Genomic DNA, 22,778 nt, shown 5'->3' on the forward strand with positions numbered 1-22,778 from the left:
TGAGGCTTTTGACTCTTAAGACAGTTTTCCTCGTTGCAATAACCTCGGCAAGGAGGGTAAGTGAACTTCAAGCTCTTAGTTCCAAGCCCCCTTTCTTGTCCATTCATGCTGATCGAATGGTTCTTAGGACCAGGGCTGCTTTTCTGCCTAAGGTGGTGACTCCTTTCCACCTTGGTCAATCTGTTACCCTCCCTACCTTTTATCCTCCCCCACACCCTTCCAAGGAGGAGGAGAGATTACACCGTCTGGACCCCAAGAGGGTGGTGTCTTTTTATCTGGACAGATCTAAAGACTGTCGGTTGGATGACCAGCTCTTCATTGGCTTTGCTGGCTGCAAGAGAGGAAGAGCGGTCCATATGAGAACTTTATCGAGATTGATCGTCCTTGTCCTCTGTATAAAGATCTGCTACTCTTTGTCAGGTAAGGAACCACCAGAGGGTATAAGGGCTCATTCTACAAGAGCTAAGTCGTCAACCTCTGCATTGGCTAGAGGTGTTCCTGTAGAGGATATTTGTAGGGCGGCAACTTGGTCTTCCCTCCACACTTTCGTGAAGCATTACTGCTTGGATTCTGAGGTGAGGAGGGACGGTCACTTTGCATGCTCTGTTCTCCAGGATTTCCTGGTCTAGAAGAGTGGACACCCTCCTCCGGGAGTGGGGACTGCTGTGGGACTCTATTCACAAGGTGAGGAATCCACACGGCAGATGTATCTATCAGAAGAACAAGTTACTTACCTTCGGTAACGCTTTTTCTGGTAGATACAATATCTGCCTGTGGATTCCTCACTGACCCACCCGCCTCCCCGTTGTCCACTCTTCTATGCCAGTGTTTCTATTATGTTTTTATTTTATTGTCAAATGTTTTATTGCATTTGCCTCACACTGTGTGTGTTACCTTGATATTTGTACTGTGTATACTGTGTATATGTCTACTGTCATTGGTCCGTCCGTGTGCCTCGAAGGCACGGAAAAAAGGGCGGAACTGAAGTCATCACCCCGGCGTGGGCCTATTATAGGCGTTGGTGAAGTCAGCGGAGTCGCGAGCGATGCCGTGCCTCTATGACGTCCGAGTCCACGTCGGCGCGAAGCTACAAAAAGAATTTCCGAATGTTGCTGACGCAGGGGGATATTCACAAAGTGAGGAATCCACAGGCAGATATTGTATCTACCAGAAAAAGCGTTACCGAAGGTAAGTAACTTGTTCTTTTGGTTGCTAGAAGGGTACCTTGAGAGATTGCCCCAGTGTAGCGATCATTCGCAATCAATCAGAAAGCTGCCACTCAAGTAGAAAATGTACTTGAGCTGCAGCAAAATCAATTCAAGAAGCAGCCACTTTGTGGAGTGAAACTCCGCAAGTTCCACCAACCCGTACCCAGCTTGGCAGTGTTGGGAAAGCATGGGGGTGAAAAAGCAGAGATTGAAACCTGGTACCTGGAACTGTGCAGGTTTGAGGTTTTATTTTCATGCTCTGGTGCTGCTTGAAGCAGGAAATAACTGTGCAGCTGCCCCAAGGGTATGTGCAGCAGCATGAGCCTAAATTAGACCTGCACAGGCAGCAATATAAGTACAACAATGCTTTTGAATGTTGTTTGCATGCATGTGAGTGAAAGGGTGTATCTATAATAGAAAGAGCATGTGTATGTGTCATCATGTCTGTGTGTGTCAGTGAACGTGTGAATGACAGAGTATGAGTGAGAATGAATCTGTGCTAGTGATACTGAGTTCAAGTGAGAACAAATGAATAAAAGAGTAAGTGAGAAGGAGCAAGAGTGAATGCAATGTCTAAAAATGTAGGAATGAATGAATAAATAGATTAAAGAATGAGAGCTAGTGTGATGACATGCAGTGTATCATATGATGTGGTTGTGCAACCTCACTTGTAATACACTTACCAACTTCTTTAAGACCAGTAGTTTTCCTTTGTCAAACCTTAGACTCAACCATGGATAGGTGTAACACTGGGCATCAAGACTAACACAAAGGAACAAGTGCAAAGAATTTAAACAGCACCAAAATAACTGAAGAAGAGATACACGAGACACTCACAAACTCCAAAACCAATTTAGAAAATAGACCCATGTTTATGTAGTTTTAGATGCCACAACTGTGGTTTCAGAAAACATACCATTTACAAGGTAAAATAAATAAGCACTTTTCAATTAACTGCAAATAAGCAATGGCAAAGTCAACAAATTTGACACTTAAAAACTTTTTCAGAGAAAACTTTGGGCAACTATTGATACAATTACTTAGAGTAACTTTAGGCAACTAACTCCAGCATGGAGCCAGTCAGGGGACCAGCAGAGTCTACAGAAGCAGTTCTCTCAAAGGTAGAATCAGTCTTCAGCGAGTTCCAGGTACACATTTTAATTTGCTGTAGGTTCCTATGCAGTGGTAGGAAATACAGGATATTGAAGATGCTTTAGATGCAATGCAGTTGATGGGGTCTTCCTGCAGCTACTCCTCTACAAGCTTGATGAGGCAGTCCTGGCCACAGGCGTTGACGTCTCTTGAAGTCCACTTGTTCCTGGCTGACTTCCCATCATCACTGGGCTACCAGTCACCCGGTATCACTGTCACAGCACAATCCTTGCATGCATGATAACTCGCCTTCTGAGTGATCAAGCTGTACTCTGATGACTGTCCCAGGTACAGCAGACTCAGGTTGAACTTTGAGCGTTGGGTCCTAGTCTCTTGTGCTGCAAGGCGACGAGGAGTGGCAGTTTGTAGATTTGGGCTACTACCCCACCTCAGTAGGCTTCTTCAGTGGTCCTGTGCTGTGAGCAGCAGGCCAGTCAACTGACCATTGGAGTCACATGCTTTGGCTGTACTCCGAAAATGACACCTCCACAATAAGGACACAGCAGGCACAGTCCTTCTCCTTTGCTAGCCACCAAGGTCAGCAGGTGCAGTCCATTCCAGAGCTGCCTCCTTTGCCGGTTCCACGGTGTGGCAGTGCAGTCCTTGTTTGGTCCAACTTCCAGGCCAGATGAGATCTACTTTCAGGGTGTCAGGGGTGCCCTTTTATGCCTAGAAAATGGCTTCAGGGTGGACACAGCCAGTAGTCAATTGCCTACTAGGTTCCCTCCCTGCCAATGACCATTTCCTGTGAAATGTATCAGCTTGCTAGCCCAAGAATCACCATTCTTCCCACTTTTACTATGGCAGGACCCCTCTCTCAGCATGTGAAGCTCCCTAGCCCAACACCGAGGCGTGGCTACCAAGGGGGTTACATGTCCTTGACAAAATGGTAAAGGGACTGGTTTCCATTCTCCTTCCCAAGTGCCAGCCTGTCTATCTCAACAGTAGAGCAGCTCCTCTACCATGTGCTTTCCATTTGCTCTTCGAGGTGGCTTCACATGGGACATCCACTTCAAAATGCTGGGATACTGAAGTTAATTCTTGGCATAACAAGCACCCATAGCAAAATAATCATTTCGATTTCTGGTAATATGGGACACCCACTGCATACTAGAGATAATCATTGGCATATCCACCAGGGGTAAAATGCTGCTGCTGTCCTTTGTAGGTGGTTTTTAGCATATGGGAGGACATCCGTTTGAAGGAATTGATAGTAGTTTGTGGTCTTTGGCAAATTGCTTTCTGCTTGGGTCTCGTGTTATCTGCTGGAAAGCGTTGTGCCTGAAAGCAATTCAGTGTGCACTGGTCAGAAATATGATCATTTGCATCAAGGCAATGACAGAGGTATTCATTTGTTTCATCCTAAGAGTGGCTCATTCAAAAAGCCATTTTTGTTTTGCTTGATTACTTCGATACTGGTCCTTGTAGTGTGCTTTTTCTATTCTTAATGCGAGTCTTCAGAAACAAGAGGGCAATAGGTCTACTGAATGAAAAAAACACCACCCTCTAAGAAGACAGCCCAGTGAGTTAAGTAGTGAGTGATATTATCTGTATGGCCTGCAAGCCGGAAATAAATGTTGACAAGGCCCTTTCAGCCTTCCATCCCTCTACAGCTGATCGCTGGAGTACCATTAACTGAATAATGGTAACAATGTTTTATTTACAAAGCTAAAAGGCCAAAGTAAACTGCAGTAATTAAGTGCTGTTCATGAAATACGTGGGTGTCAATGACAGTGGAATCCTGGCCTGCTCCATGTTCTGAGCCCCTCATGTTTCCTGACAATGATGCTCTGTCATGCTGCCAGTGAAGAATGATAGCCTATTTCTGGCATGGAACTAAAGTCATAAAACCTCTCATCAAATTCGTGTGTTTTGCATTTTACCCATGTCTGAAGCCATTGATGCAACGGCAGAGACCCCATGAATATGAGAGAACTTCCTGCACTGGTGCTTCAGTGGCTGCGTGCTACATCAGCTCTGAACGTTACTCAATTAAATCACCTCTTACAAAAAACACTGGCAGTATCAACTTTCTGGAATAAATGTGATAGCCTCATAGAGCCTCTGCCGGCTCTCTTTTGTTTTGACAGTGGTTAATACTAAGAATGTTTCCTCAGGGACGAGGGAACAATTTGTCGCAAGAGAAGTTGGCTTCATATAGTGTTTGGTGGAACCCTTGGGAGAAAGTTGAGATTGAGCCAGCGATGCATATGTTGTCATGAGTGTACCCACAAAAACTTGTGACCGCGTGGATGCTGCCTGCCTCCACTCTGTTTTTGAGAACTCTAGTCTCTCCTACAGACGCTGCAGCATGCTCAGATGAACTGTGGGGCACAGCCGAGGTCACACACAAAAGACAGTCCTGGCAACCAGGGATCCATGGGACTACCAGGCCCAGAGTCCTGGCCCTGGACAGTGATGAGAGGAATGGAAAGTTAGGGAGACCTCTGCACACACAGCCTGGCTACAAACACTTGCCTCAACAGACCGCCTCATCGACGTCGAGTAAGGGAGGCTTTGCCAGCATCCCTAGAGTGAAAGAAGAGATGCGACCAAGGTCACATGAGTGGTCTGTGATCTCAGGGCTGTGTCGCAGTCCCTCACTGGGATAACGCTGCACTAGAGGCCCAAATGAGCATCAAGCCAAACCAGCAACAACAACACAAGTACCAGGAAGGGGGGGCACAGTGCCACCACCATCCAGATCATCCTGCCAAGGGCGAGGACTTTGTAGCACAAGAAACTTCTGATCCAGAGCCCCACAGAGAAAGAGTCTTCTATAGGAAGTAGAAGATTCATCCACACGGGTTCTGCAGCACGAAACATTGTTACAGAGGGAACAGCCACACAGTTAAATTAACATAGTTCTCAACCACTTACAGCACCTTTGGGGACAAATGGAATACGTCTTCTGTGATAGAAGACTCCCCCAGTGTGAGCTTCACCCTCTAGCCTATCCAGCAATAAAGGATTCTGGGTGCTTTAGAGCTGTCCCTGGGTGAGCTTTGTCCAGTGTGTCCTCAGTGCTATATGACCGCCAGAGTAAGAGCTTCCTCAATAACTACTGCCGCTGAGTTTCTGCGGTCACAGGTAGCACCAGTTTCCCAGGGCGTAGCCTCAAAGGGGGTGTTTGGCGTGTGACACCCCCCAAAATATGTATTCTGTTCTTACTCGTTTGGTACAAGTGCTTTCAGTTGGGTATGGTGAAGTGTCTGTCATGTTTCACCTGCGATTTGTGCATACACACAGACAAAATCACACACCCCTGCTCTCTTGTCTCTGTTTTGAAGGTCTCAACAAAATGTTCCTCAGTTTGATAAATATTGTATTTTAAGTACTCCTAACAATACACATAGCCCCTTAAGCATCCCCCATGTCCTGCATCTCATGTAATGTATAGATATGCCCGCATTATTGTTGGGAAAGCTGAAGTTCACACTCCCCCAATCTTACTGACCAGGCTGCACCGCCTTCACTTTCCCTCAGTTCTGGCAGTGTGAGATTCTGCCGTGGTACTCTGTGTTTCAGAACATATCAAGCATAACCATCATCTGGTAAACCCTTTTCATTTGTTAATAAGCCATATAATTGTAAGCTTCCTCCTGCAGTGACTTCTCAGTGCTAGAAGGCCCCAGCAGTATGACCAACTTCCAGAAGGTTTTCTCAATTCTGAAGAGCTTTAGAAGAGTGCCCTTCCATCAGAAGTGCCTTCTCACGGTTAGAGGATCCCACCCTCAGTGTGCCTTACCCTCAATAATGCTTCCTCCGTGTTTTATGATGCCAGATAACGCCATCATGCTTAAACAGTGTATTTACAATGGCAGAGTTCTCCAACAGAGTGAGCCCGATTCCAGTAATGCTTCCTCGGTGCTTAATTATCCTGGATTATTTTGCAGCGCCCTTCCTCAAAATATAGCACCCTCATCGGTGGAAAGCTTTTTGCCAGTGCACAAAGAAACATCTGTGTGACCTTTCTAAAGCCTTCTTCTAAGATCCCTGATATATCACATTTTCACACTTGGTTTCAGAGCTGGCTTTGCAGTGCGACTGGTACGGCCGCACTGGGCCCTGACCTGTGGAGAGGGAACCAGCCTCAGGGGGACACTGTGTTTAGCAATAACCTATGATTGGACAGATGAGGGGCACTCGTGCACAGTGGTAGTGAGGAAATCTGAGGAGGCGGTCATGGGACCTGGAGGCACCAAAAATGATTGTCGCTCCGGGCGCCACCAGTGCTAAAGCCGGCCCTGCTTGGTTTTCCCAGTGCCAGATGGTATAACTATACACTTTTACTATTTTGCACCATTTTGAGTTCCTTTTTTCACTGTTTCATTCAATTTCTGGGGCTGTATTACAGAGGGACGCAAAGAGCATGTGTGCCCGTTTTGTGTGCCCAAGGGGCACTGTGCTATTACAGAAGGGATTCACATGCTTGTGCGGCCCCTTCAGCAATATGTAGTGCCAGAGCTATCATCAGAGATCGATTCCTCTTTGAATGGGGGAGTTGGCGCATGCCAATGAGGGAATCACTTTGCCTCTGCGCACTTGCTGTAATATAGATGCAGGCGCAAAAGCAAATATGCCTTTAGGAGGTGCACTGAAAGTGCACCACAAAAAGGTGGTGAGCTTTCAGTGCGTCTCATAAAGGTAGCCCTCTGGAGAGGAGAAAGGGGTCCCATAGACCCCAGAAATCCCCTTCAGGCAAGTGCGGTCACTTCTTGCACCCGCTTGCAAGGAAATCTCTCTCCCCTCTTTAAAGGGAGGCAGGTTGCCACCTGCATAGTGAAACATGGCGAAGCTTTGAAGCAGCCACATTTCACTTGAATGTGCTGCCTGAAGGTAACACGTGTTGGCAGCAGCCATGGGAGCACGGCATTCATGATATTATGGTGCACTTCCGATTTAGGTGTGACGTGGCACGAACAGGGAAAGTACACAGAATATGTAATACGGCTCCTGGGGAACTTTGATTGTTACAAATGCTTTTTGAACTTTGCAGATGTTGCTTGTTTAGCACCGACAATTGGGCTGGTTTGGTAGGAAGGTCTCAATGGTGAACCCTGTCCCGACCAAAATTTTAGTGTCTGCTACACCCATGCCACTTCCTTGGAATGGACTCTGAGGAGACCTCTGACGTACACAATAGACTAACTAACATAGGCTGAAATTTGTCAAACAACATTCTGGGGGAATGGAGGAAAGGTGGGTCTACTTGGCCACAGTCGTGGGGGATGGCTCATTTGCTGCTGCTGTCCCAGAGTGGTCCTACTATGGTTGCGCAGACTCTGCCACGTAAAACCTTTCAGTACTTGATTCTCAGTCGTTGCACTGGTGAGCACCCACACGCTTCTCAGGGTGCTTAGCATTGTTGGAAAAAAGCCTCAGCACTCAATAGACATCCACAGTATAATGATGGGAAGTTCAGCACATTTCTTATCGTCGTAAAAAGAGTAGTATTCTAATGCACATTAGAACATTGGAATGATGGGTGCTCCATTGCAGACAATGGAGTGCTCCCTGCTTTTACGGGCCGGTAAAGGCCCGCAGAGCAACATTCCAAAGTTCTACAAAGGCTTCTCGAAGCTTGGGGAGGATTTATATCCCCTCGAGCTACGAGAACCCTTTGTTTAATTTGGTAGAACATTCTGCCCTCTAGTGGCAGAATGTTCTAATAGCCTTATAGCCCTTCGTAGCAGGGCTATACCGGCTATTAAAGTCCCTCTGTCTCGTTAAAGTCCCTCGCCTTCGGCTCGGGCCTTTAACGATTCAGCGGGCCTTTAATAGCCGGTGTAGCCCGCTACGGCGGGCTATAAGGCTATAGTAAAACTCTATACTGCTCATAGTCTCTGGAGTGTGACTCCTGCCTCTGAGCGAAGATGCTCCCCCGCCCGCCATCTCCCCATGTCTAAGGTACCCCAGTGAGGGTTTCATAATAGGTGCAGCACTCCCACACTTTGGTCTGTCAGGCACTAGACTACACTCAGTCTCAGTGTTTTTGTCACCACATATTGGGCCCATATTAGACTTAACTCTGGCCTCCTACTCTTCATTCATGATCCTCCTATGTCCAGTAGTGCATGTGATAAGTAAAACACAATAAAACTCCTACATGCAGTTTGTTTATTAATAGTACTTAAAAAGTGCAGACCTTGCCACAAAGGCCTCAGAGCTCTTCAGAAGTAGCTTTTGACAAGAACAGCTCCACTGGCTCTTGATAGGGAGTGTGAACAGCAATAATACTTGTAATGGACATGGTGACCCTTTTTAGGGTCAATGACAATAGATCGGGGATCTTCTTCGAATCTCTGGGAGTTACTTTCGGTTTCATGGCAGTTGGCGTGATTGAGAATATTTGTTGAATTCTGTTTATCTTTTTAGTTTTTGGAATCCGCATTAGGAGGTTTTATTTGCCTCTGGTGGTCTTCTCACATCCTCAGACGAACAGTTTTTATTCAGTTTCATGGGGAGGCTGAGATGCATCAATTTTTGAGCGATCAAGACAACTGTAAAGCTCATTTCGTCTTCAGGGGGAAGCCAACTCAGATCTCGCAGAATTGGAATTATAAGGTTTTTGTGCTACAATATTCAAATGAGGTGCGAAATGCACGTCATCATCCTTTAACATTCCCATGTAAGTTACCGGCTCTGAAAGCCACAGACAGTAGCATAGGAAACGCAAATCCAATTATAGTGGTGCCCCTGTAACAAGCACTTCGGTCTTACGTCATTTGAGTTATTACATTCACCAAAATATTTAAGTATAGCTGTTCTTGTGAGAGGAGGATGTAGCACACATTGATTGTCAGCAGGAGTGGCCCGTGCAGGTAGGAGTAGTGGAGCCGGGTTGGGGTAGAGGGAATTGGACAGATGACCACAAGGGAAAATTAAATAAATAATTCATTTTCCCTAGTCGTCCTCTGTTGAAATCCCCCCCACCCACTCCACCCACCAGGCCCGACCACTCTTACCTGCACGGGCCGTGGCTGAAATTTGTCAAACAACATTCTGGGGAAACGGAGGAAAGGTGGGTCTACTTGGCCACAGTCATGGGGGATGGCTCATTTGCTGCTGCTGTCCCAGAGTGGTCCTACTATGGTTGCGCAGACTCTGCCACGTAAAACCTTTCACTACTTGATTCTCAGTCGTTGCACAGGCGAGCAGCCACATGCTTCTCAGGGAGGTTAGCATGGTTGGAAAAAAGCCTCAGCACTCAATAGACATTCACAGTATAATGATGGGATGTTCAGCACATTTCTTATCGTCGTAAAAAGAGTAGTATTTTAATACACAGTAAAACTCAATACTGCTCATAGTCTCTGGAGTGTGACTCCTGCCTCTGAGCGAAGATGCTCCCCCGCCCGCCATCTCCCCTAGTCTAAGGTACCCCAGTGAGGGTTTCATCATAGGTGCAGCACTCCCACACGTTGGTCTGTCAGGCACTAGACTACACCTAGTCTCAGTGTTTTTGTCACCACATATTGGGCCCATATTAGACTTAACTCTGACCTCCTACTCTTCATTCATGATCCTCCTGAAATGGGGGAGGATGCCCCAGCTGCTGGTGCAGCAAGAGGCTGCTCCACTCCTGCCGAGCAGATGCAAGTCACGTAGTAGTGTCTGGCTGTGGCTGTCTTAAGTCTTCGTCCCTCTTCTGGGTATACAACTTTGGTGGTCGACAGGTCAACAGGTCACAGCAGGTACCCCTCCTTTTCGACCAGTGTGTTTTCAATTCAGTTGATTGATCCTACTTGGGCCAAGATGGCAATGAAGTCTACTTCTGGTCGCACGTATAGGGATGGCAGCTGTCTCACTTCTAGATGCTTTCATGCAGTAGCAGCGGCTTGGTCTGATTGGGCGCACTTCTGCTCAGTGTCTCAGCAGCCAGACAGACACTTTGCTAAGTGCTTTGAGGCAGCAGTTTCACTTCTTGCAGCATTTTGGGCAAGTGCCACAGGGCTAGTGACAATACAAGTCCATCTGGGCACACTGGGACACATGCACCAGGATACACAGGTGTTTTTCGGTAGTGCAGACCACCTGGGCACACTTGGCCATATCCCATGACTGTGATGGCAAAATCAATTCAGGCCATCTTGGCGCATGCAATGATTTAGTAATAGCCTCATCTTCTTAAGCAGTGCAAATAACTCGGGCACACTTTGGAGCAGGTTCCACAGATACAACAGAAGAGTCGATGAGGACATCTGCTCAGGCACTGTTCGGTAGTACAGTGAATCCTCCACTTCAGGAACAGTGATCTGGATTTGGAGCACATCAGTGACACTGCCACAATTCTCTGTCAACAGCCTTGCTCACACCAGTAGTCTGCTCCTCCTGCAGCTTAATTTGCTCCTTCCCTCCTTCTTCCAACAAACATTTACAATGCAACAGTCTTGCCTTTGCAAAAGTTAGAGCTATTGGCATTGTAACTGACAACATTTTTATTTATGTGTTGGTTTTGAAAACAGATAAATAAATGGCATTGTCATTTACAATGCCAATAGCTTAATCTCTTGCAAATGCCACAAACAAACACACAGACCCCCCCCACACACACACAGAGCCCCACACACACACAGAGCCCCCCCCACACACACAGAGCCCCCCACACACACATGGACACACACACAGTCACACACACAAACACACCCACACACGCAGCCACACACACAGCCAGCCACACACACACACACACACACAGCCACACACACACACAGTGTAAACACGTTAGTTTGTTGTGAGTTCCTTGCTAGGGGTGTATAGAAATGACATATGTGCTGTTCTACCTGTACAGGAGCACTGGTGTGACATATGTTCCGTTTAAGCTGTGCAGGTGGGTAGAAGTGGCCTGTACTGTTTTACAGCTTGATAGAAAGATAGCTAGATGGATTGATTTTTGGTTCTTGGCACATTCACGAGTCATGACTCGGACGCCACAGCACTCCATGAAAATGAGTCTTAATTTTCATGCCAATGACCAATAGTCCATCAATATATAGTCGCTTATATGCCAGCCACATAGCAGAATACCTTACAGTTACGGATACAGGTATAGTAGCAGTTTTAATTGAGTTGTGTGAAAAATGCTGTGGTCGGAAAAAGAAGGGCATTTGCTGGTGGTGCAGGAGGGAATACATTGGAGGCGCACGACCAGGCTGCACGTCCTTTACCAGCGGCGGTTTCCTCAGCAGTGAGGGAGACGGGGCTGCAACTTATTTCGGCGCTCTGCAGGGGTGCGCTTGGCATTTGATGCAGCGGCCTCAGGACTTTTAGAGCTGATGCAGGCTTAGTCCTACGGGGGATGCCGCGCTTAACAGTTAACAGGGTGTATGTCCATTGTAGCGCCACCCACCAGTTGCACGCCGCTGCCTGCGGGGCATCTGCTTGCGGGTGCCCTCGTCTTCGCTAGGTAATCTCTTTGTGGGAGGCACAGTGCCAGCTCTCCCAGGTGCTGTGTTAAATCGCTGAGCTATAAATTTAATCTGTGTCGCTCCACTTATGTTGCGCCACAGTAGAGCGCCTTTTCCACAGTTCTCTGGGGCCGCTCACCTCTGCCAGCTTCAGGGGGTCTCTCTCCTACCCGCAGCCTCCATTTTGTGAGGACAGGGACGCACTGCTGATTTAATGCTCCGATCCCAGTATGTCCGTCATCCGCTGCTTTTGAGTAACTACTCGTGCTCTGCAGCTTCGGCCGGTCCCTCCTTGCTGTACCCGAGTCAAGGGGCGATGATCACCTTGGGTAGCGGTTCCGGAGTTCTAAGGCACCATCTTGGTTGCGGCAGAGTCAGCACTCCGTCCGGACAATTTTGGTGATTACTCCCTCATGGTGGCTTCAAACATTACTAGTGCCGGTGCGGTGGTTCACCAGGTGTTCCGCTGTTTATATTGCGGTGAGGGGCCTCTTCAGTAGTCCAGGATCATTTCCGTTGGAGGAAGCCACGGACAGAGCTACGAGGACCGCCCCTCTCTTGGCCCTTGCCTGCGGAGCGATTGGGGAGCCTCTGGAGGCAGTGCAACTGACTGAGATCCTGGTGACCCTGCAACTTGGCCTGAAATAGAAGAACTGCTGGCAAGTTGGGGTGTATTAGAGGCACAATAACATGTTTACCCCTTGGACCACGCCATGAACAGGACCATGTTTCTCCGAGGTGAAGCATAAATGCCTCGGAGAAACGCACAGTCATTTTGGGATTTGGGGCGTGTTTTTCTTTCTCTCCTCTTCCCATTGGCTGGAATGTAAAATTCCAGCCAATGGGAAGAGGAGAGAAAGAAACTAAAAAACACACCTCCGAATCCCAAAAAGACAGGGCTTAAATGGACAGACACCCCTCTCCTCCAATGGCTGGCATCCGTTTAGGAAGCCAGACAATGGAGAAGAGGGGCGGGTTCAAGCCCCACTCTGAAAAACATAAGATCTCCCAGCGAGACTGCGCAAGCGCAGACTACGCAGGCTGAGACCTAAAAAAGGACCCTCCAGGCATTCCAGAACAAGGCATAGTTCTTCTTTCAGGCTCCAGGTGATTTCCCCGATCTCTGAGGACTTGGCTGTCAGGCAGACACCAGTGATGGTTGTGCAGTAGTCCTCTGTGTAGTCTGTGGAGGACACCCTCCGCAGTCAAAGAGATCTTGGAAATGGAAGAACAAGTGGGTCAACAACTCATACTCTTATACATGTGCAGCTGACAGGGGATGCATATTTTCTGCAGTTTCAGAAACGGTTTGGGTCAGTTTTCTTTTCGTTTGTGCTTCTCAAGCTGTCTTCTAGACTCTGCTTTTGTCTAGAGTGATGCTCTTCACAGTAGGGCCATCTCTGGGATGGAGAACCCACAACAGAGGCACAGAGAGGTGTGAACATTCTGCACCTGGCTATGGTGATAAAGGATTACAGGCAAAAGGCTGACCCCATTTAAAGGAATCTTCACTCTCTGAGCACAGGACCTAGTATTTCTGTGTAACAGTAATCTAGCAAGTGACTGGGTTTAAGGAGACTTATCACCAGCGCTCTGTAGCATGATGATCTCATTGAATTCCTAAAGGCAGTATTTAGGCCCCTTACTTCCAGTTCAAGGAATGTCAGCAGTACACATCCACTGCCTGGGAAAGTAACTTCCCCTTCATCTTGTGCAACTGAATAGGCCTGGGGCTTCCAAAATAGAACCCATTGGCCTCCATTCTGGTTCACTCAGATATGCACAATGTATGTAACCTGCAGAACTCGTACGCTTTGAATGTAAGCACAGGGTTCCGGGTTCACCTGTTGCAGAGGAACATTTTTAGAGGGCCAGAAGGCTACCACTCTTATGACACTGATAAAAATGGTCACATTATGATCACCAAAATCAAGTTATGCTGTAACCCCCACACTACATGCTTGAACCTGTGATGGGAGCAAAAGTGCTGGTGCACTGCTAAATGTCTAAGACAGGACTCACATAAGGGGTAGGCCGTGTCCTTTGTGCCTAGATTAGCTTGAGGCCTGGGCCAGAAGTAAAAAAAACAGGATATTAGATACTCGCAGTTGGGTACCCCAGGAACCTGAACACTACTGTAGCCCCATGCAGGAGACATTCCAATTTCAACTTTTAACCATTGGCATTATTGGCTTGGTCAGGGTGCCACAGCTAATGTTTAGTAGTTACTTTTGGTAAGTTACTTAGGTAAACATTGACTTTGGCTAAATGCTGGGCTACATGAGAAGCTCTGAAGCACTCCACAGGATACACATCCATTAGGAGAAGTACAAGAAGGAACCTCAGTTCGCTACTTGTGATGACACTAATAGTATTGCTTTTTGCCACCTGATTGATTTCATCCTTGGGATCAAGACTACAGACAAAAGGTCTTATCTTTAATGTGTCCACTACAGTCAGATACCACCATCTGATTAATAACAATATCTATGGCTTCAGTACTGGGAGAGGTAGTTTGCATCAGTAAGATTTCTCCTAGTGCTTCAGGGCCATTGTGTGTGTTGCCTTGCATGGCAGTCCCTGGCAGTAAAATTGGGAATGATTTGTACATTCTAAGCCGGACACGGTGACTGTTTCTGTGAACTGGTGGCCCAGTGGTGGACAAGATGTCAGATCTGGGTTTGTGACAGATGAGTGACTTGAGGCTCAACAGCCAGAAACCCTTAGGCGTACCGGCTCTAAATAAGATCGGGAACCTGCTAGTTTTGCATGTGACAGATATTTATTTTATACTTCTCAGTAAAAGAAAACTGCTTTGGGGGCTTGTTACAGCAAACCAAACACTGTGCTGACCAGATTGCATTCCGCTCAGCAATACATTTCACAAAAAAGTGCTCTGCCAATGTCACTTTTGGTACAAATTGTACAATTGTGCTGACCCGATTGCATACCGCTCAGGAATACATTTCACAGTAGAGTGCACTGCCAATGTCACTTTTGGTACAAATTCCTAGTCTACATGGAAGGAATCTTTAAATACTAGTCACCCATGATCATTATCCCTGAATGGTACAGCATGCCTTTTGGTCTAGGGCTGACTTCCAATCTGCTTCTTCTTCTAAACTTTCCTTGCTTTTGCTATTTCATTGATCTGACACTTTGGGCTAAATTGCTATGTTCATTTGAGGGGGATATGATTTTTCCCCATGTGACAAGGTTAGTGCTTTTTTCTTGTCAGCCACTAGATTGGTCAGCATTAGGACCACTAATGCAGACCTCTCAGGGTGCATGATCTCAATGATGGTTAATACACTAGGGAAATGTACCTATTCCGAGTGGCCTGGGGGTGATGTGATGGTTCCCCGATCCCATAATGGATTCCCATTGCTGTTGACTTGAACGTTTGGACTACAGGTGCTGCTCTGCTGTACTGACCCTCTGTATGCAGGTCAATGGCCACACCTGTGCACAGCGGAGATATTGCAAAGAGGACACTCCCGCCTTGGCACCACATCAGTTATTTGGAGCAAAGTACCCCGACCAATGAAGTCTTCCATGCTCCAAGATATAGAGAAAGGGCAAAATGTTAACCAATCACTGCCACAATGGCTTACAAATAGCTGAATTAAGAAATCCTGGGTGCACCTAACAAGCAAGAAATGGACTAGCAATTGCCTGACTTTATTTTTATTATTCATAGCTATTACGGGACATACACTTCAACGTGCATTGAAACACACTTCCCCCGGTTAGTATTCTAGCCAAGTCTATTTTTTGGTGGGTTGGTGTAGTGCATATATCTCCATTGTTGGGAATACATGTCAGGTGGTTATTGCAAATAACTAGGTATCCGTGAAATATGCTACCCAAAAAGTATCCGTAACAAGCAGACAATCAATTCTCCAACTTTCAATGGGCCTGTAAAGTATAAAAACTCACAAAACTTGAAACTCAATGATCTACTACAAAAACAAATGCATTCTTCAGAAATCAAAAAGAAATATGGTATTTGAATGCAAAAAGTGGCATCATTAATCACTGAAATTTCTTTATATGCACACCGAGTACTAGTTGCATGGACAGGCTTAAACTAATCTGCGATGTCTTCTCTTACAGGAAATGTTTACAGAGAGTGTCTCATTAACGGGACCTGGGCCATGAAAGGGGATTACTCACAGTGCCAGGAGATCCTGAAAGAAGAGGTAGGGGGCTTTTCTCTTTTTACTTTATTTCTCGTTTCATTTGGAGAGTGTGGCATTCGATAATGAGCAGCACCATTCGCCACTCGGTATAGCAGGCAATTGCATGCATTGATGTTTATTTATAGTTTGGCGAGCGGCCGTCCACGCTTAGAGCCAGAGCAGGGTCTGTCTGACAAAAGGGGGGTTGCCAGCATTATAGAGGCATTTTTGGGACTTCTAATGCTGAACAGGATGCCAAGTGCATTTTTAGACCCGTTCGGCAATTGTTTGTCTTTTCAGAAAGTATCCCTCATGTGGGAGGGGGCTTTCCTTTCAAGGTCCCTGGCATCTCTAGAGTGGTTGGCACATGGTGCATCCGACGTTTTGTGGTGGGGCCTGACTTCCATCAACTGCTCAATCAGCCCCTTAAATACCTTGGAGTCTTAAACATCTAGCATTAGGGGGTGTAAGTTTGTTGCTACAGAAAGGCATAACTTTTACTAATATTCACCACTGAAACCTGTCTGTCCTAGTGAGCTGGGTCTGTGCTGCTGCAACTACAGATACACCAGGTATAAACAGAGTAAAGATCCACTTTGACTGTGTTTGCATTCTTAGTTACCTTATGGTTAACCTTCCTTGTGTTCAAGGTTAGTTCATAGGCTTTGTGGACATTTCATGAGCCATGAACATGAATTAATCGCTGTACTTCACGATGGCACTTAGTCACATAACACCGTGCTGAATTTATCCCTGGTATGCGAGGTCAGTTACCACATTTTGTTAGAATACCAGCAAGCTGCCCAGAAAATTACGGCACTTACACCCACTGTTTATTAATTTTCAAAGATAATTGAGAAAGTAGTTGCCACAAAAATGCAAAAATAAGACAATATGAACTAGGCATTATACAACTATCATTCCGGTGTCAGAAGATGCCTCAGCAGAGACACCCTAACTATCCATGCAATGACTGATGCCATTTTCATCACAAGCTCTAATGACCCATTTTTCTCTTTCTAATTGACATTTCAGGATTCTTTTCAACTTTTAATCATAAAGGCCTGATCAACCTCCTCTCGAATCTTATGGGATTCTATAAAACTCTAACCCTTCACCAACACTAACTCACCCGGGGATGTGCCGCAAATGGCCACCTAGGTGACCAGTGGCGTAACAAAACTTGAGGGGGCCCCATCCAATCTGGATAGCATTTTGTTCGGACTGCTCTCCCTCTCATAACTTCAAATGGTGATGTACCTAAGACATCATGAGGTGAAGTTCTATACATCCAGACTGTCTTGAACAACTGCAGTTCCCAATCACAATTATTACTGATGGCAGATTGTATGGCATTCTTTAAAACTCTATTGAAACGCTCAATCATGCTATTGCCACTCGGATTGCAAAGAGATGTAGTACAGTGTCTCATTCCTACTGTGTCAAAATAATCCTTGGCAATTTTTGATGTAAACTGCACACCATTGTCACTTATTAGCATGGCTGGTAATCCTTCACCTACAAATATGCAATCCAAAAATTTAATTACCACTTCAGAGCTAAGTTTCTCAACAATTTTTAAAACTGGCCACCTAGAAAAAAGATCAATCACAGCTAAAACATATTTGTTTTGGGAACCAATGGCCCCCATTATATCAATTGCCACTGTATGCCAAGGAGATGTAGGGATAATTGGTTCAGCCATTGGTCGTTTTAGAGTCAAAGAGGTTTATCTGAACTAGCACACCATACGCAATTCCTAATGATTCTTTCAATAAATATATCCATTCCTGGTCACCAATACCATTGTTTTATTCTTTGCTTAGTATTAACTATTTCACTATGACCTTCATGACACATTTTAACAATGACTTCTCGAAGATTGGTGGGAGGAATGACTTTATCATTTCGCATGATGTTACCATTTAATGTAGAAAGTTCATTGCGAACTTCCCACAAATGCTTAAATTCATCTGGCAGATTGCATTTAGAAGGCCATCCTTTTGTGATGACAGAAGATAAATCCATCAAAACAGTGTCTTTTTTACAAGACCTTTCCCACTCACTTTTATCAATTCTGGGTAACCCATGATCATGTACTAAAGCTACTTGAATGTTCTCCCATTCATGATCAGAACTGTCAGACAAATTAATAGGCATGTGTGAAAGAAAATCAGCTACGACATTTTCCTTTCCTGGTACATATACTATTTTGTAAATATAATCCTGCAACCTCAAAGACATTCTTGCGATCCTGGGGGAAGCATTAAATAAACCATCCGCAGTCAATAGCCTCACCACAGGTTTATGATCAGTCCTGAGAGTACATGGTTTTCCCCATACGTACGTTCTAAAGTGCTCAAGAGACCAAATACAAGCTAAAGACTCTTTCTCTATCACTGGTAATCTTTCTTCAGTGGGAGACAAAGAACGAGAAGCATAAGCAATAATAGATTCTTTCCCATCTTGATCAATTTGGGAAAACACACCTCCTAACCCTTTATTGCTAGCATCAACAGTTATGACATTGTCAAGGTCCGGGTCAAATGCACTCAAAGCAGGTGCTTTAGCAATTTCACTCTTAACATTTTCAAACTCTACAATGCATTCTACAGACCACAAAAACTTGGATTTGTTTTTCAGTAATTGTCGAATGTTAAAAATTTTGCACGGAAAGTTCCTCACAAATTTCGAGTGAAACTCAACCAGACCAACAAATGATCTTACCTCATCTTTGTTTTTTGGGTGTGGGGCATTAAACACAGAATCAACAAGAGCAAGTTTAGTAGAAATTCCCTCACCACTGATGACATGTCCAAGATACGTGATAGACTTCAGAGTGAATTTGCACTTAGTGTGTTCTATAGTTAAACCTTTCTGTTCTAAGATGTCTAAAACGTCTTTCAAGATAGCATCATGTACCAACAATGGGAGAAATGCATTGTGATGATTCGATTGGTTCGATAATATCAGCCTTAACAAGTTTTTCAAGTTCAAGATCTACCTCTTTCCTCAAAACAATAGGAACATTCCTAACTTTATGTATCTTTGGACAGTCATCAGGTTTTAACATGATGTGTTGTTTAAAATCATTTTACTTACCAATTTCTTTACTGAAGACTTTGGGATGCAAATTTAAAATCTCCTTACAAAAATCAGTGTTATCATCAATGAGTATCACAGGATCTTCGCTATTGGGATTAAGGATTATTTCAAGATTACCCTGATCCATTCACCCCAAGAGTGAGGGACCGTTTTTGATACATACAGTTTTCCAAAAACTTCTCTTCCTTTAAATCTAAAAAGAAGAGACCTAGAGCCAACCATATCAATCTTTTCTCCTGAAAAACCTTCCGGTCGGATATCAGGAGGTAGTAACTCATTCCCAAGTTTTTTAACAAACTTACTGTTCCAAACCTCTTCATTCACAATTGTGTATGGGGATCCTGAATCAGCATACATTTGAATATTAACACCACTTAAGGATAATAAACACACAGGTTTCGTTTTGTTGTTCCCTTTTTTGTCAATGGTGTTAAGTAAAAGTAACTCTTTTGAATCAAGAGTACTGTTATTAGTGATACCATCATCTAGAAAAGTGTGGAAAGAGAGTTTATTAACCAAATTATCATCTTCACCTGAGCTAGTTTCATTTTCATCATCCACACATTTCACTTTTACAGATTTCCTCCTATGACACACTTTTGCATAATACCCCACACTATTACAATTACTACATTTTTGTTTTAAAGCAGGACAAAGTTTGTTAGAAGCTAAGTGCGAACTGCTCCTACAACGAAAGCATTTTAGATTTTCATATTTCTTTGATGAATCATGTTTTGAAGATTTGATGTTAGTTTTCTAATTACTGTCAACAGTCTTGTCCTTAATTTTGCTGACAGTATTTTTATTTTTTTCATCATTTTTTTCATCATTTTTTAAAGCTTTTGCACTGCAACTGGAGAGTTCCGCTTTCCTTACTAGTGCCAATATGTCTTTTAAATCAGAATCACCGTTAATCCATAAATGGTCCTGAATTGATGAATCGCTAGCATGCAAAACAACTTGATCCCTTATGAATTGATCTTCTAAGTGATCAAATTTGCAATCTTCAGAGATAAGTCTCAGAGCTGAAATGTATTCATCAATAGTTTCATTAGATTCCTGCTTTCTATGAACAAATGTATACCTTGTGATTCCAATACACACATTAGGTGCAAAGTGGTTATCAAAATCCTTTAAAATAGCCAGAAACTCATCAACATATCCACTGACAGTACTTTTCTGCATCCGATCATAAGTCTTTAAACCAGCAGGGCCAATAGAATATAGGAAAAGTTTTCTTTCTATCTGCAGGCATTTGCTTATCCAAATCAATAGCTTTAATGAAATTTCAAAAATAAGCCTTCCACTCTAACCATTTTATAGGAGGTTCAGAACCAGAGGACTAAAATGGTTGTGGAGGTTGAATCGTGAAATTTTGTTGCGATGCCATATTGCAATACAACAGTAGAAGATCAAGCAGGTATTAAGAAATTTACAGTTTAAATAAAATTGAGTTTCTCAAAGAAATACAAAAAAACTGTACCTTTGAAGAAAATTGCAGATATCAGAAGGCTGAAGAAAGGCTTTTTGTTTATAAACGAAAGAAAACTGAGCGGTAAGTAAAGAAAATTGATTTAGTGAAAGGCGTAGCTTAATCCCGACTTTCCGATGTGAAATCCTACATTTACTTTTTTTTTTTAATATGGCGGCACGTAGGCTGACCTGTGCGTGACCTCGTAGCTTGTGTGCGTGATTACGGAGCACACGTCAGCTGATGCCTCACAGCTAGCGTGCTAATTCACGTAACGCGTCAGTAGGTCACACACAGCAACATTCAATTACCTGGAAATTCTACGGGAGGCTTTGCGCTCGAGGAGACTTTTAAAAGATGCAGGTTAGGTAATCTTCTTTAAGTTTCAGTCAATAGGATAATTTTCAAAAAATTCTTACAACTCAGTGTAGCTGAGAAAAGGTGTACAAGAATCACGAAGTATTGTAGATTAAATTCCAGTTTTAAAGTAATAAAGAAATTAATCGAAAATATCCAAATCTTCCAAAATGTATTTCCGTGGGTTCTCTCCGTTGATGAAGATATCGTCGCCAACATTGTTAAGTAATGAACGCAGGAATGAAGTAAGTTCAAATATTTATTCAGGAAATTAGTCCATCAACGGAGCAGCCTTCCCTCAGTCCATCAATGAATGCAGTTTGTCAGGTGAGAACAACCGAAGGTTAGAATGCCCCATTAAACAATAACAAAAACAGTATGACCAAAATGTATCGCGTGCTACAACACGAGGTAACTTATTTCTTAAAGAAACATAACACAATACAAAGGTGTTAATTCGTCTGATACTAATATTATCCAGAGATATTCTAAAGTGCAGGAACATAAGAAACATATATATCATTATTAGCAAGTCAGCGCCTATATCGCTGAGCAGTGTTATTCCTGTATCTTCCTGGTATCGATGCCAATGACGAGAGTAAGTATTAAGGTGCTCCTTCAATTTGCCAATTACAGTCGACTCTTGTGAGGTTTGGCACTTAATCTCTACTCCTATTGTAACATAAAGACTTTTCCTTTGGCTGCTAATAGTAAAATAGTGTTGCATGTCACCTGCTTTGGTCGTGACATAAAGCATTAGTATCACCCGTTTGTCGAAAATAAGTTCACTTCTGCCGACTCAGATTTGATATATTTACGAATTCCTATTTGAAGCAGCCTTCATTTATCAGAAAGGATAGTACTGAGAAGAATACAGAAAACCTCTCATTGCCAATAAGCAAGTTATGGTAAACAGTATTAAGTTAGCCTGGCTAAGTACGCGAACAAAGGGGGCACCAACAGTATAGTTATGTCACTCACCGTGTGTACTGTATAGAATTCCAACGACGTGGGCTCGGCAGGACGTGTCTGGTAGGAGACCAAAATCACATTATCGGTCTCTATTTAAGCCAAACGATGGGCCGGCAAACCGGAAGTGAACCAGAACGCAGAGAGATAGCCACCTTCTCAATTTCTCTCGACCCATATCCGATTTGTAGTTTTACCATCCACCGTATACGGCGGCCATATTTGAATTGTGTTTAAAGTAAGGTGTTCTGGGAATCAAAATGACAAACATCCAGATTTTGATTAAAGTGGACCGCAAATGGGTAACTACAATTGTTGTTTTGCACTGCCCTTACATGTTCCTGTATTCTTTCCCTTAGGGGTCATATGGTACTCCCCACATAAATAAGTCCGCAGCAACAAATAATGTAATAAACCACATAATTGGTATTACAATTTATGAATTGTTTAATGCGATGTCTGACTGCTGTATTATATTGAAATTCAAAGGTCTTATTTGCTGCAAACTGGCAGATGCTGCAGTTAGTGTATTTGAAAAAGCCCATTGGTTTGAGATGATGTAAAACAACATTTTTAAGAAGTAGGCGGCGGTCCCTCAAACAACTGCTTACTCATAAAAAATATTTGCAAAAGTTTTTTTTTTTAAACACATCCCACTTCTATTTTAGGAAAATGGGCTACATTCAATAAAAATGCTTGTTTTACTTAATAGCAATTTGCAAACTACTTCATGCATGTTAATAAGGTAGGTCAAATTGCGGCTCACTACATTTGGTGATTTTGCAAATCAACCTAAGAGCACATAGGTCAGGTCTCAAAATCAGAGTCGATTCAGTAAGAGTCAGTGTGCTATTTGCAACCACTTTTATCAGGTGGGTTCTTAACATTTCTGGCCACTACACTCTTTCTTGACACTATTTAGTTA

General features: G+C 44.1%; 1 protein-coding gene across 1 annotated transcript in view; it reads left to right on the plus strand.

The window, feature by feature from the left end:
- Positions 1 to 22,778, plus strand: part of CRHR1 (corticotropin releasing hormone receptor 1) — a 2,033,077-nt gene that overhangs the window by 962,205 nt on the left and 1,048,094 nt on the right. Inside the window, exon 4 of the mRNA XM_078645030.1 lies at positions 15,887 to 15,972. Within this exon, the coding sequence (XP_078501156.1) occupies positions 15,887 to 15,972 (86 nt within the window). The remainder of the gene's footprint in view (positions 1 to 15,886; positions 15,973 to 22,778) is intronic.

The sequence above is a fragment of the Lissotriton helveticus genome, chromosome 5_1, assembly GCF_964261635.1.
Source record: "Lissotriton helveticus chromosome 5_1, aLisHel1.1, whole genome shotgun sequence".
NCBI classification, from domain to species: Eukaryota; Metazoa; Chordata; class Amphibia; order Caudata; family Salamandridae; genus Lissotriton; species Lissotriton helveticus.